General features: G+C 39.0%; 3 protein-coding genes across 4 annotated transcripts in view; 1 reads left to right on the top strand and 2 right to left on the bottom strand.

The window, feature by feature from the left end:
* Positions 1-3,251: 3,251 nt before the first annotated feature.
* On the bottom strand, positions 3,252-7,967 carry LOC135740770 (uncharacterized). Of its 2 annotated transcripts, none has more exons than XM_065259299.2 (4): positions 7,526-7,967; positions 7,245-7,432; positions 3,751-3,867; positions 3,252-3,616 (listed from the first exon to the last, which is right to left on the bottom strand). In XM_065259299.2, exons 2-4 carry the CDS (start codon positions 7,413-7,415, stop codon positions 3,512-3,514), a joined length of 393 nt encoding a protein of 130 aa, XP_065115371.1. In that variant the 5' UTR covers positions 7,416-7,432; positions 7,526-7,967; the 3' UTR covers positions 3,252-3,511. The 2 variants fall into 2 exon arrangements, with proteins under 2 accessions (XP_065115371.1, XP_065115370.1); XM_065259298.2 differs by having other exon boundaries at positions 7,554-7,962.
* Positions 7,968-8,156: 189 nt separating this feature from the next.
* On the top strand, positions 8,157-10,583 carry LOC135740802 (glycine N-acyltransferase). The gene is given in 7 exon segments (XM_073811847.1): positions 8,157-8,234; positions 8,312-8,398; positions 9,185-9,203; positions 9,838-9,900; positions 9,974-10,043; positions 10,267-10,458; positions 10,460-10,583. Coding segments are annotated over 7 exon segments (633 nt in total).
* Positions 10,584-11,254: 671 nt separating this feature from the next.
* The window catches only part of il17rd (interleukin 17 receptor D), a 32,572-nt gene continuing 27,905 nt past the window's right edge, over positions 11,255-15,921 (bottom strand). The window contains exons 12-13 of the mRNA XM_065259297.1: positions 12,362-13,346; positions 11,255-12,049 (exon numbers count right to left, since the gene is read on the bottom strand). Of these exons, the coding sequence (XP_065115369.1) occupies positions 11,931-12,049; positions 12,362-13,346 (1,104 nt within the window). The 3' untranslated portion in view covers positions 11,255-11,930. The remainder of the gene's footprint in view (positions 12,050-12,361; positions 13,347-15,921) is intronic.

Genomic DNA, 15,921 nt, shown 5'->3' with positions numbered 1-15,921 from the left:
ATTATTAATAATAAAAAGTGTCATTCTTTTTCGGAAAAATACAATGAGATCTTTCAAATGTACCATAATTGATATATGTGTAACCTTGATTTATATCTTGTTTTTTATCTTTCCATTCTGCTGCTTTTTCTTCCTGTGTTCATACTGGATTGATGGTTTTGTATTTGTATGAAGGTATATTTGGTGCAAAACAACTGCACACCTGGAATTTGTATTTGTAGAGATTATCCACACATGTGTATCAGTAAATTTGAAGTCACAGATGAAGAGTTGCAGAGATTTTTTTTCTTTCCCTCAAATACAACACAACAGTTACACATTCACAAATCCTTCAGTGCAGCTGCACAAATCCCATTTTACAAATCACAGATTAAGAAACTCACAAGCTCACATTTTTTGCTACAATTGCTGCAGTAAATATGGTGCAAAACCTACTTAAACACCTGCATCAAAGTATGTGAAGTTACACACAAATTTTGTACATTCGCAAAATCAGTTTGTGCATCTGTGCGATGAGAGTTGCATGTGTGTAAAAAAAAAATTTTCACAAAAATTTTTTTTGAATCTGCTGCTACAAGTTTCAAACACTCTTTTTTGTGTGCTCTCTGTTTTGCACCAAATATCTCGAGATAAATGGTGCGAAAGTGATTTGTATACCTGTAGGCTATGTTCAGCACTGCCAACCAGGTGGCTCCCGACACTCACTGAAGCAGAGTTTATTAATTACCAGCAATGTTTCAGCAAGGTAAATCTCCTTTATCAAGGTATTATTTTCACCAAGTGGAGAACAATACAAATGGGAGTGCTAATTATACACAGATGAAGGTAATTACATACAATATTCCAATGATTCATTAGTAAACAAAATATAAGTTCCATAAATCTCAAACCATCAATATAAGTAGATTAAAAAATACAAGCAGCAAATACACACATAGGCCTACATTTAACTAAGATACATGCTTTTTCTTCTAATATACTAATTTGGATGATTATTTCTGTCTTTTTGAATCGGGTAACTGAACAACTAAATTGTTTTTATTATTATCTAAACAGTTGTTCTGATTTCTTAACATTTACCCTGGATGCTAACCCAAATCAAATCAGCTTTTTAGACTTGTTGGTAGCTTGTAATTTTTTACATAGGGATCCGATTAAAAAACCTACAGCTCGTCATACACTATTGAGAGTGGATTCTTATTGTCATGAGCAGGGCCGTACTTTATAAATACCAAGGTCCATATGTATTTTTCTAATAGCAATTGCACAAACAAAAGAAACATTTAAAATCCTTACAATTACCTGCAAAAAAAAGTTAGACCCTGTAAAGTGAAACAATCACACTAACATAAGCACACTAAAATACTTACCTGTTCCCTTAAAGAAAGAAGAGTTAACTCAAAAGAATAGTTTAAAAATAGTTAAAGCAACTGTTCTAAAAGAGCTGATTAAAATTTAATAGACCGGTCTAAGAACAAAACTAACCAGAATAAACCCATACTTAAACCAGTTAAATCCATTTAAACTTATTTAAATAAGAAAAGATTAAATATAAAGGATTTAAAATGATTTATTATAAATATCGTACTGTAAATATTTATTGATTATTTATTGATACATATTTTACTATAAACATTTATTGATTATTTATTGATCTACATTGATTATTTATTGACACATCTTTTACTGTAAATATTTATTGATTATTTATTGATCTAAACTTTGTACGGTAAACATTTATTGATATATTTATTGAATCATCTATATTGATATATTTATCTAATTATTCTATTTATCTTACTAACTTACCTATTCCATTTGTATTCCTGTTCAGTAAACTGCTAATTAATTTATATAAGTTTTCATGTCTCATGTGTCTTTTCTAATATAACATACACCACTCAACGAACCTAGAACTGGTCCAGTAGCATAGTTATTACGATTGCAGTGACATAAGTGCTACAACTGCATTTTGTTGAACTTAATCATCCTATAACTTCATTATTGTATATAGCAATTGAGAGGGTATTTTCATCTAGAAAGTGAGGTGAGTTGGACCAATTTTTACTTAGACAGGAGGCCTTTTAGGTATATTAAAGCCTATTAGGTATATGTAGGCCTATGTGTGTATTTGCTGCTTGTATTTTTTAATCTACTTATATTGATGGTTTGAGATTTATGGAACTTATATTTTGTTTACTAATGAATCATTGGAATATTGTATGTAATTACCTTCATCTGTGTATAATTAGCACTCCCATTTGTATTGTTCTCCACTTGGTGAAAATAATACCTTGATAAAGGCGATTTACCTTGCTGAAACATTGGTGGTAATTAATAAACTCTGCTTCAGTGAGTGTCTGGGGCGCCACCTGGTGGGCAGTGCTGAACAGTGCTCGCCAAAGCCTACAGGTATACAAATCACTTTCGCACCATTTATCTCGAGATATTTGGTGCAAAACAGAGAGCACACAAAAAAGAGTGTTTGAAACTTGTAGCAGCAGATTCAAGCAGTTGTATTTATGTACTTGTGTTTGTGCTAGAAAATATTTAAAAAATAAAAAAATATTTGTTAAAATTTTTTTTTACACACATGCAACTCTCATCGCACAGATGCACAAACTGATTTGCAAATGTACAAAATTTGTGTGTGACTTCACATACTTTGATGCAGGTGTTCAAGTAGGTTTTGCACCATATTTACTGCAGCAATTGTAGCAAAAAACGTGAGCTTGTGAGTTTCTTAATCTGTGATTTGTAAAATGGGATTTGTGCAGCTGCACTGAAGGATTTGTGAATGTGTAACTGTTGTGTTGTATTTGAGGGAAAGAAAAAAAATCTACAAGTTTGCAACTCTTCATCTGTGACTTCAAATTTACTGATACACATGTGTGGATAATCTCTACAAATACAAATTCCACTGTCACAGGTGTGCAGTTGTTTTGCACCAAATATACCTTCATATATTTGTTGCAATATTGTTTTTTAATATGTAAATTTCCATATTTTTATGAACTATTATATTGTTGTACTGCATTTAGGATCAAGGTTTTTCCTGTTCAGGTTCGTTATGATATTTTATTCTGTCATTAAAAAGACAATATGATTTACTCGTCTTTCAATTTTTCGTATATATATATATATATATATATATATATATATATATATATATATAATTTACTTATTTAATTGTAATATTTTGTGTGTGTGTGTGTGTTTTGTTTGTTTTGCTTGCATAGATAGGAAGAAACTTTATACCATTAATTAAGTTTATTTGTCATTTTTATAGCACATCAAACAGCTGTTTACAGATATGAGACACACATGCTCTCTAAATCCCTAAATACAACCATATGGATCAAGACTTAATATAAGATGATTTATTTTAATTGTATGATTATTTATTTTACGCTTTTATTTTATCATAGTCTGAAACCACAGAGCGTGTCAAAAACAACAAGATATGTTACTCAGTGATTAAAGAATCTGAGAAAACATTTTACAATGGTGTTTAATATGTTTTTTGATCCATTCTAACACAATGATCTGACAGCAGACGTTTAGGGATCGTGTTGTTTCCTGGCACAGCAAAAACAACAAATGAGCAGATCATGGTCTGAAAAGGAGAAAGAGGTACACAACAGTCAATTACAAATGACATATAATTAAAATTAAATCAATTCAACTCTTGAATGCATATTTTATCACAATAAAGATAATGTATTATAGGAGACCATCATTATTTCTCACCACAGCATTCGTCTTCAGAGGACATTCAGTCAGATTCACATCATTATCTTGATTCTTGCAGACAGTCTCAGCTGTTTCTACCTTAAGTGTGTATTTGACCCACGCTGGAGGATAAAGCTGTGATACATACACATACAGAAGACATTGATATCAAATACATGAGAGAATTCATGGCGGCGCGCGCGGTCGCAGCGGCCTCTACAGCTCCGATAGATGGTGTAAATGTCGGTGTTAAATGTTTTTTGCAGTAACCAAACACGGTTTATCAGGGAAATAGGGAATCTGGTTTTAAATATAGCAGTGAAGCTCTTAAGATTTTGAGCTCAAACAGCAGCTACGGAATACCAATTTCAAAACTATTAACAGCGAAGCTACAGGAGCTAGGACTACTACGCAGTCAAAGGTCCACCTCGGCGTCGCCTGACTCAGCTGCCCGGGAGGTAAGACACCGAAAGCGGTGCGGAAGGACCCGGAAGCGAGGCAAGCGTTCGGGTGTTTACTGGAGGCTAAAAGCTAACTCAAGCCGTCCAGCCCTCCCGTCAGTGCTATTGGCTAATGTACGCTCGCTGGACAACAAACTGGATTATCTCAGACTTCGAATGACTACACAGTCTGAAACAAGGAACTGCAGTGTGTTTATTTTTACAGAAACGTGGCTTCATAACAACATTCCCGACACAGCTATTTGGCTACAGGGGCGGACATTGTTCCGGGCAGATAGGAACACTGAGACCTCCGGTAAGACCCGCGGTGGCGGGCTCTGTGTTTATATTAACAACGACTGGTGTGTAAACAGCTCTGTGGTCGCTACTCACTGTTCACCACAGCTAGAGTTTTTAATGGTGAAATGCCGGCCGTTTTACTTACCCCGGGAATTCACTGCAGTCATGATTGTGGGAGTGTATATTCCTCCAAGTGCTAATGCTAACGAGGCGCTGCGTGAATTATATGATACCATCAGCGGGCAACAAACAGCTCACCCCGACGGTTTTTTTATTGTTGCTGGGGATTTCAATCATGCCAACCTGAAAACTGTAGCACCAAAGTTTTATCAACATGTGAACTTTGCCACGAGAGGTAAAAATATGCTGGATTTATGTTATACCAACATTCGAGACTCATACAAAGCAAGCCCTCGTCCCCATTTAGGATACTCGGACCACCTCTGTGTACTGCTCGCTCCAGCATACAGGCCGGCGGTGAAACGCTCTAGACCAGTACAGAAAACCATTAGAGTTTGGCCGGAAGGAGCTGTTGCAGCCCTGCAGGATTGCTTTGAGTGCACTGATTGGGACATGTTTAAGGAAGCAGCTAGTTACGATCAGCAAACATGCCTGGATGAATACACAGACAGTGTGACTGGGTACATCGAGAAGTGTATCGAGGATGTCACTGTTTTAAGGACTGTAACTACGCGCGTCAATCAGAAACCGTGGCTGACAGCAGAGACCCGTGCCCTACTTAGGGCAAAAGATGCTGCCTTCAGGTCAGGGGATGGAAGGCTCCTCCGAGTAGCAAGGGCTCAGCTCTCCAAGGCCATCAGGAAAGCAAAACGGATGTATGCGCAGAAGATATACAACCACTTCTGTGATGCCAAGGACCCCAGACGTATGTGGCAGGGTATCCAGGCCCTAACAGACTACAAAGTTACAACACAGGTCAACAATAGTGACGCCCACCTCCCAGACAAGTTAAACAACTTCTATGCACGGTTTGAAGCCATGAACAGCACGCGAGCTCACAAGTCCACACCCACCCCTGAAGAGCAGGCATTGCATCTGAACCCAGCCGACGTGAGGAGGACATTATCCAGGGTCAACCCACGCAAAGCTGCAGGTCCGGACAACATACCGGGGAGAGTGCTCAAGGACTGTGCCGACCAGCTAACAGGTGTTTTTACTGACATATACAACATCTCCCTGAGCCAGGCTGTGGTCCCTGCAAGCTTCAAAAAGGCCATTATTATTCCGGTGCCGAAGAAGTCAGTAGTGACATGTCTAAATGACTACCGCCCTGTGGCGCTGACTTCCATCTTGATGAAGTGCTTCGAGCGTCTGGTCAAGAGGCATATTCACTCTTCACTCTCCGCCTCACTGGACCCTTTGCAATTCGCATATCGCTCCAACCGCACTACTGACGACGCCATCTCCTACACACTGCACTCTGCTTTATCACATCTTGACACTAAGGACGCATATATCAGAATGCTGTTCATCGATTTCAGTTCCGCATTTAATACCATCATCCCCCAGCAGCTGTTTAGTAAACTTAGACTTCTGGGCATTAGCACCCACACCTGCAACTGGATTCTAGACTTTCTGATAGAGAGAACACAGTCTGTGCGCATTGGCAGCAGAACATCAGGTTCCATCACACTGAGCACAGGTGCCCCTCAAGGTTGCGTTCTCAGCCCATTATTGTTCACACTACTCACTCATGACTGTACAGCCAAGTTTGATTCCAACCTTATTATCAAGTTTGCCGATGACACAACAGTGGTTGGCCTCATTAGTGGCGATAACGAAGCCCGATACAGAGAGGAGGTGGAATTATTGCTAGGTTGGTGCAAAAACAACAACTTATCCCTTAATGTGGATAAAACACAGGAGATGGTTGTTGACTTCCGCAGGATGCAATCTGAACATCGCCCACTGGCTATCAGTGGCTCAGAGGTGGAGAGAGTCAGAAGCACCAAATTTCTTGGCTTACACATTTCTGATGACCTCACCTGGTCTGTTAACACCGGAACCATACTGAAGAAAGCACAACAACGCCTGTACTTTCTGCGGAAACTAAAGAGAGCACGGCTCCCTTCACCCATCCTTAAAACCTTCTACAGAGGAACTGTGGAGAACATAATGACCTACTGTATCACAGTGTGGTTTGGAAACTGTAAAACACACGAACGTAAGTCCCTGCAGCACATAGTGAGGACAGCAGAGAAGATTATAGGGGCCTCTCTACCACCCATCCAAGACATCTTTACATCACGCTGTGTGAACAGAGCTTCAGCCATCATAAAGGACCCCTCCCACCCCTCACATAGTGTGTTTGTCCCGTTACCATCTGGTAGGAGGTTATGCAGCATCAGGACTCGCACTACAAGATTCTACAATAGTTTTTTCCCTCAAGCTGTCAGAGCCCTAAATACCAGGGTGCCAGTCATCATACCGTTGTCATAAATTGCTGTTTTCCATTCCCCCCCCCCCATTGAAGGACTATGAGCTTAATAACTTTAAATAATAATGACTTTCTTATGGTTGAGTTGCACAATTGTTTTGGTTTTACAGTACTGTATGGGTTACTGTTGGTATGTATTGTGTGTATCATGAGGTGTTGTTATATGTATTTGTGTATGGTTGCACACGGATCTGTATGAAACGAAATTTCGTTCAACTGTATACATGTATACAGTAGAGTGACAATAAATTAACTATGACTATGATGACTATGAAAAAGATGTGTCAAATCACATCACATCATATATCACTTACCTGAGCTGTATCTGATAAGATATTCAACACTTTAAAGGCATAAGTGTAGTTATTATTCATGCGATTATGAAAGTCTATGGCAAAGTTTGCCACATTGACAACATTAGGGTTCAGATTGTCTCCTGTCACCATACAGGCTGCTGTGAGGAGGATCAGAAGCTTCAAAAACATCTTGACAGCATGAAAGTCTGTAAGAATAAAAGCATAATGTAAGGTTTAAAAACATCTTCTGTACCATCAGAAAGATTGTGTCAACATGAAACAATGTCGACTGTACCCACCCGAGGACTCGATAGCCTCATGTCTTACCCTGATTCCTGGTTAAAGCTGTGACTCCTCCTGTGTTTGTTTCTGATGCACCATCAGGTTTCTAAGAGCGTCAGTGTTTCAGTCACATGAGAGATTGTGTTGCAGCATCTTGCTGATGGAGGATCTCTGATGTTTGTCGAGTCAACACTGTCAGCTTGTATCTACATGCACTTATACAGGACGACACAAGATGTTGCTGAGATGAAGATTATCCAAAACCTCCATGATGTCTCCTCACAACAGAAGCAGAAGCAGTGATGTGTTTATCAGGTGGTCACATGACTGAATGTTACAGGACCCCTGACTGTCCAGAATATCTCCTGTTGAAAAACTCATACGTGCTTCTCAGTTTATATACACACACAGAGATGTCACAATATTACATTAATGGCACTTTACACACTTGACAGAAGGCTTATGTTATTAGTTTTTTTATTCATTGAGTGTTTTTTTTAAGAATGATCCAAATTCCCTGTGAACAACACTGCATTATTCTTTGAGAATGATATATCATACTTTCCCCTTTAAAAAATACTTCCCTGATTTTCTTCTTGATTCGTGGAGCTTCATGTTTCTTTCTTCTCTGTAACATCTGTGTACAATATGATCATTGTAGGGACTGAGGAACTCAATCAAGCTGCAAGCGTATTAAAGCAGTTTTTTTTCATCAAGTGTTGTATTGTGACATAAGAGTGTTGGTTTCACATTCAATGCATGCAGTGTTACTCAACTGTTTAGTAATGCGCTTGCTTTTACAGGTTTATGGTTGCATATTCAACATAAATCGAGGAACGCCTAACAATTTAAAACTCATTGCAGACAAATGGCCAGATTATAATGGGGCGGTTTCCCAGACAAGGATTAAGCCAGGACTAGGCCTTAGTTTAATTAGGAAATATATCTCATTTTAAACATGCCTTACTAAAAAACATTACTTGTGTGCATTTTGAGGCAAAACAAAGAGCACTGATCTATTTTAAAGCAGACATATCATGCTTTTAAATCTGTCCTTTTTACATATAAATCATCTATTTGTGGTCTATATAAAGCGAAACTGCTTGGGTCTGAATTCCTCATTATTATAGCCCCACAGGCCCCCTTTCTACCCCTTTTCTGATGTGCATCTGAGAGCAACTCGTTTTGGTGCTGTCTTTTTAAAAGCACGTCATACCCTGCCCCCTCCCCAGGTTGCAGAGGTGACACTCGGTTAAACTCCACCCCGTTCGGCCATTTTTGTAGTTTTATAGCAGAGATACGATTATCTAGCTGCACAGAAACTTTTTATTCACTCGTTATTCACAAAATGTCAACAACGGAAGACTTGTCCATCCAGCCTTATATGTTCGCGCCAGAGTCGGAAATGGAGCGAGATGAAAATGAAGACGACAAACCTGCAGAACAATGTCTTCATATGGAGGTATCGCATTCGCAATGGTGTGTTAATGCTGTCTTATTTCAGAATATTAACAATTATAAAGTTGACTATTATTCTTAGTTAATCGTAAGTTGTTGTAATATGCTATAACTTAATCCCGGGTGATGACCACATGCGACATCCACAGGCTGCAGCCTTCGGATTGAGAAACCGCACTGCTAAACCATGACAACCGTGTACTTTACTGTTTTCAAAGTTATTTAAAGCTTACCGAAGTGCTCTGCTCGTCATTTCCAAAGATAGAAGTAATTGACCCCTCAATCAGACGAAGTCTATCGGCAAATCCTACTTTATACTGGTGGAGGTTGGTGAAATAGTTATCCTTGAAGTGCTTCGCGCACAAAAAAATGACATTTCCGTGAAAAATAAAACTCAACCAGGCACAGGTTCAACAACCGAACATTTTGATTTACTCTCTCGTAACTTCTGCATCCTTGAGCTTGGACTACAATATCGCAGCGAGAAATTGAAAATGGCGGATTGCTCGTAGTGTTGGGCTTGGAGTCCATGTCCTTATTTAGCAGTTCCGCTGCAAATACTGTGACGTAATTGTTCAAAAAACGTAAACGATAATAGAAAAATCAGAACCGGTTGGAAAATATGACCAAAACAGAATATAAAGATATCAACAAAGCACCTGAAGAGACTAATTTCAACTTTTATGTACTTATAAACACTACAAATATAAAACAAAATGCATTTAAGAGCTAAGAAAGTGGATTTAGCATGATATGTCTCCTTTAAGATATGACAGTGCAAGTTGTTTTCAGTTTGGACAGATCTTACATTTATTTTAATCTAGTCTAATCCCTGTCCGGGAAACGACCCCAATGTCATTATGTGCATCAGCATCTATTCAAAGAGACTTGAACACACCAGGTGTGATTAACATGGATTCATATTCACTCAGGTACCAAACACAACAAGTGTTTCTTGTTAATATACACTACTAGATTTAAGAAACATTCACCTGCTGGTTGTTAAACAGGGGTGGACATCAGACATTTAACAGCAGCTCAGGAGTTTGCAGATGAACATCGACTTCAATGGAAAATACAATGAATGTCTCTTAATGCTGCAGGACACAAGCGGACTTTGTGTTCAAGAGAGGAATCATTAGATAATAGGATTTATGCTTTATCGCTTATAGTTCCTGTAGTTACAGCGTTGAGTTAACAATATAAAGGTCATGGCTTTGATCCGCAGTGATCACACTGATATCAACATATAGTTTGACATATGTTATGGTGTATTTAACAGGTAATGTGTTATTATTAGTTACTCTGGACTCAGATTTGGTCATGCACATCTGGTGAACAGCACATGGAAATATGTAGGAGATGCCAACTTAGTGCTGAACTACATTACCCACAATCCTTCAGTGTGTATTATAGAGGAGGGCAGAACTGATCCGGTGTCCTGGCAGTTTCTGTACCAACACTGTGCTCTTGGGTTACTCTATACACTCCCTCAAAGGTTATGTCAAATTACTGGTGTCAGTCATGTCCCAAAACCTCCTGGAGTGCAGATACCCTGTGTACCGTTTCATTGAGGAGGAAAATGAACCTGGGCTTCAAACATTTATCAGGTTTTGAATAAACAAGAGAACGAATGAATCAAAGAAGAATACTCAGTAAAAATACATATCATACAAAATGACTCATTCAATTTCAGTAATGAAGCAATAAGAAGTTTTTAATCACTTCTTCATAAGCATGTTTATTCTGTACTAATGTTGACTTCTAGAGAGCAGACCAGTGCTTGATATAATGCACATCTATACGGGAAAGCGTGGCACAAACTAATGCTTTTTGTCTTTGGCTCTATCATTCAATTTAGTTTAAACACAAATAATTCAATCAAATTCTGTCTGTATACTAAAGGTGGATATTGTTTATAGATCTGCCTATAATAAATAGATATCCACACATTCATCCATCCATGAAAAAAAAATGTGCTTCATGAGGCCATAGCATGTTTGGTTGAATGGTTCCACCTGTAACACCTGAAAAACCTTAAATGGTTCTCTGTGGTGATTAAGAGGAAAAAAGCTCATTGAGCAAACACAAATGGTTCTTCTATGGCATCGCTGTGAAGATCCTTTTTAGACACCTTTATTTTTTAAAGTGTAGATCAATAGTATAATATTTTGAACTTAGTCTTGTATAGTTTTTACTTCATTTAACCACTCGGATATCATTGAAACTTGGGTATATTTGACTGAAGATACATCTTTTAACGGAGATCTCTAATAATAACTCAAAGCACATATAAATCTTGTTTTTATTAGCTTTAGTATATCCTACATTAGAGTACTATAAAACAGTACAAAGTTGATATAATGTAGAAAATCTCTAATATTCTAAAAACAAATGTACAAAACCTGAATAAGACACAACACATTCTCAACAAATTATCAAAATAACATGTTTCAGTTTTTAGTTTGTACTTGCCTTGATCAAGCAAACATTTCTGCTCAGCTGTCCTGTGCTGTTTTATATATAAACCGCTTTTAATTTAAATCAATTTAGGCCTAAATAAAACAGCTTTGCTTCTAAAACTAAGTAGTCAAAGAAGTTTCAGTAAAACAATATAAAGACATAAAGCTGATGTACACACACGTCTGGAGTGAGTTAATATAATAAATAAGATTAAAATGCCTCATGACCACAGGCACTGTAAACCAAAGCAATGAAGGTTATAAAGTCAATCTGATGATGTTGGATTATAACACACAGCTGTACTATGAGCAAGACTCCATACAAACTACACAACAACTTTGGTTAAATAAAGTCTGCAGTCCTAGAGATCCAGTCTGCTGATGAAGACGTCCTGATGAAGATTCAAGGGTTCATGTTTTTATTTATAATGGATTTGATGATGAGACTTGTTGGCAAATAAGTTCAAAGTTAAAGTGGCAATGCAAGTTGAGATAAAGGCCACTAAAGAGAGGCTGCGGCTATGAGTCCTTCACTCGAATGGATGTTGTGATGAAGTTCTGCCTTACATATCGTGGGTTCTGCACAATGCATTGAGCTGACAGTAGGAGTCTCCTCATCACCTATAAACAAAAACAAAACATACTGCTTTAACACCAGACACAAGAGACCGGTCATAAACATCTACACCTTGAAATATTCATGCACATACAATTATTATCTACAAAAATCTGCTAAATAAATTCAGATGTGTTAAATAGCAGTGAGAGTTTTGCAAAGTTACTGGTAGCATTAAACATTTATGCGATTAGCACAACATGCATTTAAACACATTTACAGAAATACATTTTTTATTCTGTAGATTTCGTCAGGCATGTATTGTGTCCAGCTGTATATCTGCCAAAATCTTCTGCTGAAATATGTTGAAATCTCACCGATTCCTGAGGAGGATGAAACGCTGTCGGCCAGAGAGCAGATGTCAGCGTGGTCCGGTGAGAGACCCTCCATCAGAGGAATTGAAAGTTCTGAAGATGGCACAGAAGAGTCATAGATGCCCGAGTCTCTGGGCATCTCCGGAGGGCTCGCCGAGCCATCCGTATGAAGAACGGGCCTCGGTGAACCCGACGCTTCCCGACTCGATGAACATTCCCCGATTTCATCCTGCAGCGCGCTCGAGGAGGGACCCGAGAGAGACATCACTGATATTTTTGGCACGGTCGGCAGGATGAGGACGTTGCTCCTAACCTGGCAGTCGCTCTCTGATGGATGTTTTAATCTGACTTCATTAAGCACCAGTCCAGAGTCCAGCTTCTCAAGTCCGGCGTGCTCGCGTTTGTTGGGAGCGGGAGGGGGCATGAGCTGCCTCTCGAACCAGTCGGGCTCTTGTGCGATGTGCTGGTGCATGTTGCAGATGGCCACGTAAAGCGACCGACCCGACTTGCTGCGGAAATAATTGCGCTTGCTGACGTTGGGCGGCTGAGGCTCGCGATCGGTCAAACTGAGCTGGCGAGAGTGAAGCCGGGCGAACAGCTGGGGCAGCTGGTCCATCAGTTTGAATTTCGGGGCCAGGCTGAGCGAAGCGGGAATGTCGCTCTCGTGGGAGTAGTCGAAGTAAACCGCCATGAAGCGCGACAGATCGGAGGTCTTCTGATGCACCTCGCGCATTTTTTCCGCAATCATGGCCGTGGCCGCGATGAACAGATCTCTGCTGCTGGCGTCTGCAGAACCAGAGCCGGGGGACGGTTCTCTGTTTTTTTCCTTGGATGTGGCTTTGCCCTTCCGGTGTTTCTTCTCCACAAAATACTTCAGGCCCTTCGAGCAGACGGTGATGATGTAGTGAGCTTCATTAATGCGTCTGCTCAGCCAATCCATCTGACCCTCTTTACAGATCTCCAGATGCTCCCAGAGGTCCAAAGCTACCTGCACATCCAAACACAACACAGAAGACATTTAGACACAACACGTCTGGAGTAACCGGAGGTCAGGGGTCACAATGGTGAGGTCTTTGTTCATCCAGAACTGAATTTAGAGCTGAATGTGAGTCTGCAGTGGATTTACTGCCCTCCTAAAAACACTGAGTCACCAAATATATCCTTGTGTGCAGTTATTGTTGTAATCTACTTAGCTAAAGCCTGGACTAGACCTAAGTTAAATTAAGATGTTTAAGCATCTTTTACATGCATGCCTTAGAAAAAGACACTACTGGTGTGTATCTTGAGACTTAAAGGAGCATTTCACTTGTAGAAACGTTAATCTTTATTGAAAGTGCGTCATATTTGTAGTAGAAATGTAACATACATTAAGAATTTGGTGCCTGTCTGACCGAGAAAAGGGGTGTTTGTAGTCTCACCCCCTCAACAAAGATATTGGACTTCCTTCTTTCAATGATGTAAAATGATAATTTTTACATCATTGAAAGAAGGAAGTGCAACACTGAAATCTGTATTTCTCCTGTCTCAGCGACAACTGAGAAAATGATGCACGACCATTCAAAACATGACTACAAAGCTTAATGCAAATGGGTGAAGTGTCCCTTTAATGAATGAATGGCACTGGCTTATTTTATGATCTGTCAGTGCAAGTTATTTTTAGTTGAGTCAGCTCAAACATGTGTTTTAATCTAGGACTAGCCTTAAAGTGCGTCTTGCAGGTTAACCACCACTGTCGATTAATGGGTACATAAATCACTCAAGATATGTGTATAATTTTTAAAATGTCTCAAAAATGGTCTTAAAGACCACTTTTTTTACGTTTTTGGTATTAACGGTTTTTTTAAGGCAATTCTGCGATGACATCACGTTGGGGAGAAGTGGAGAAAGCCTCAGCCAGAGCCATAGAGATAGATGAGACATTTATTGCTGTTTAATACTTACGTATATAATTTGGAAATCATATATACATCGTAGGAAATATATAATGTGTTATACTGCAAAGTTACCATGATAATTATTATTTATGATATATGTGGAGATAAATAAAACTTCGCAAATCTGCTGATTTGATCCATTCATGTCCTGACCACCAGGCTAGAGATTTTTAAACATCCTTAATCCACACTTACTAGTCTATCAAATAATATCTCAAATGTATTGTTTTGTGAAGTAAAAGAATGCCTTGTTGTATTGTTTATGCGATTATAACGAATCACACGATCATTTTATACGCAGCAGTCAGCAGCTGCAGCACACTCGGATCCGACCGCATACATACTGTAATAAACAGGCGTTCGGCGGCTTTTTACATCACGACAGACTATGCCATTTGAGGAGGAACCGCTCATTGATCACCGTATTTTTATAAATCCTGTACATGTTTGGACCTGCCGAACAGGTTGAGCACTTTTATATACTTTGTTGAGAGAGGCTGCACAGTTTGACCAGCGGGCTGCGGGAACCGGACGCATATCACGCCGCCAGACGGTGTTAACTCGAAACGTATAACTATTATCAGATCAGCCCACCGGGAAAGTCCCGACTCTGGCGATTGCCATTCCGCTACTGGCTGTAAGAAAGTGAGTGCGTTTGGGTCGCTGGTACCCGCGAACAGACGTGACGTGCTTCACTCACCTTCCAGGATTAGAGACATGCTGCCAAAACCGTTTGTGCTGAAGATCGCATAAAGTTACACCCATTTCAGGCAGGATCATGGACGCCCTCAAGCCAGCATGCACGAGTATGTTAATTGTTTGTTTACTTTCTACACGAAGATATGCTAACGTTATGCTATCTGGCTGTCTGTCTGCCTATCTCTCTATACTAGCCTATTCATCTGTCTGTCTGTCTGTCTATCTATCTATCTATCTATCTATCTATCTATCTATCTATCTATCTATCTATCTATCTATCTATATATATATCTATCTATATATATATATCTATCTATATATCTATCTATGTATTTATATATTATCTGCGCTATCAGAACTGTACTTTACTCGTCTTTCTATAGTCATTCTCAATGCTCTCAAGGCTGCTTTGGTAAATTCTCTCCCCAGCGTGACGTCATACAGTGCGTTGTGGGGGAAAGGAGAATCATTGCAAACCGCTGCACTTTTTCATACTTTTTCGGGTTTTGTGATACCCAACAACATAAAATACAATGGATAACAGTTTAAATGTTTATTCTCAACAAGCAAATTGCACAAATTCGTTGAAAAATTTTACCTGCAAATCGCCCTTTAAGCTTTGTCTGTGAAACCAGCTGTAAAACTGTCATTAACCAGCCTTAAATGAACAATAGTTAACTAGTGGATAGACAGCATTACCCAGCCGTCTGCACAATAACCAAAAGGTGACCCCTAGAGTCACCTTTAGAGATCATGTTAAATATAAAGTTGGTAATAATGTGTTTATGGATTACTGAACTATTCCTTAAACTGGTCTGGTTATGGTTAGTTCTGCTAATCCTATTGTATTGCCACTAGGGTGCGCCATCTGTTCACTGAATATATTTCTACTTCATATGAAACCTGTTCACAAACCTTATCAAACTTTAT

The sequence above is a fragment of the Paramisgurnus dabryanus genome, chromosome 14 (genome assembly GCF_030506205.2).
Source record: "Paramisgurnus dabryanus chromosome 14, PD_genome_1.1, whole genome shotgun sequence".
Classification (NCBI taxonomy): Eukaryota; Metazoa; Chordata; class Actinopteri; order Cypriniformes; family Cobitidae; genus Paramisgurnus; species Paramisgurnus dabryanus.
The sequence above is the reverse complement of the archived record's forward strand: the minus strand, read 5'-3'. Positions and strand labels throughout refer to the sequence as shown.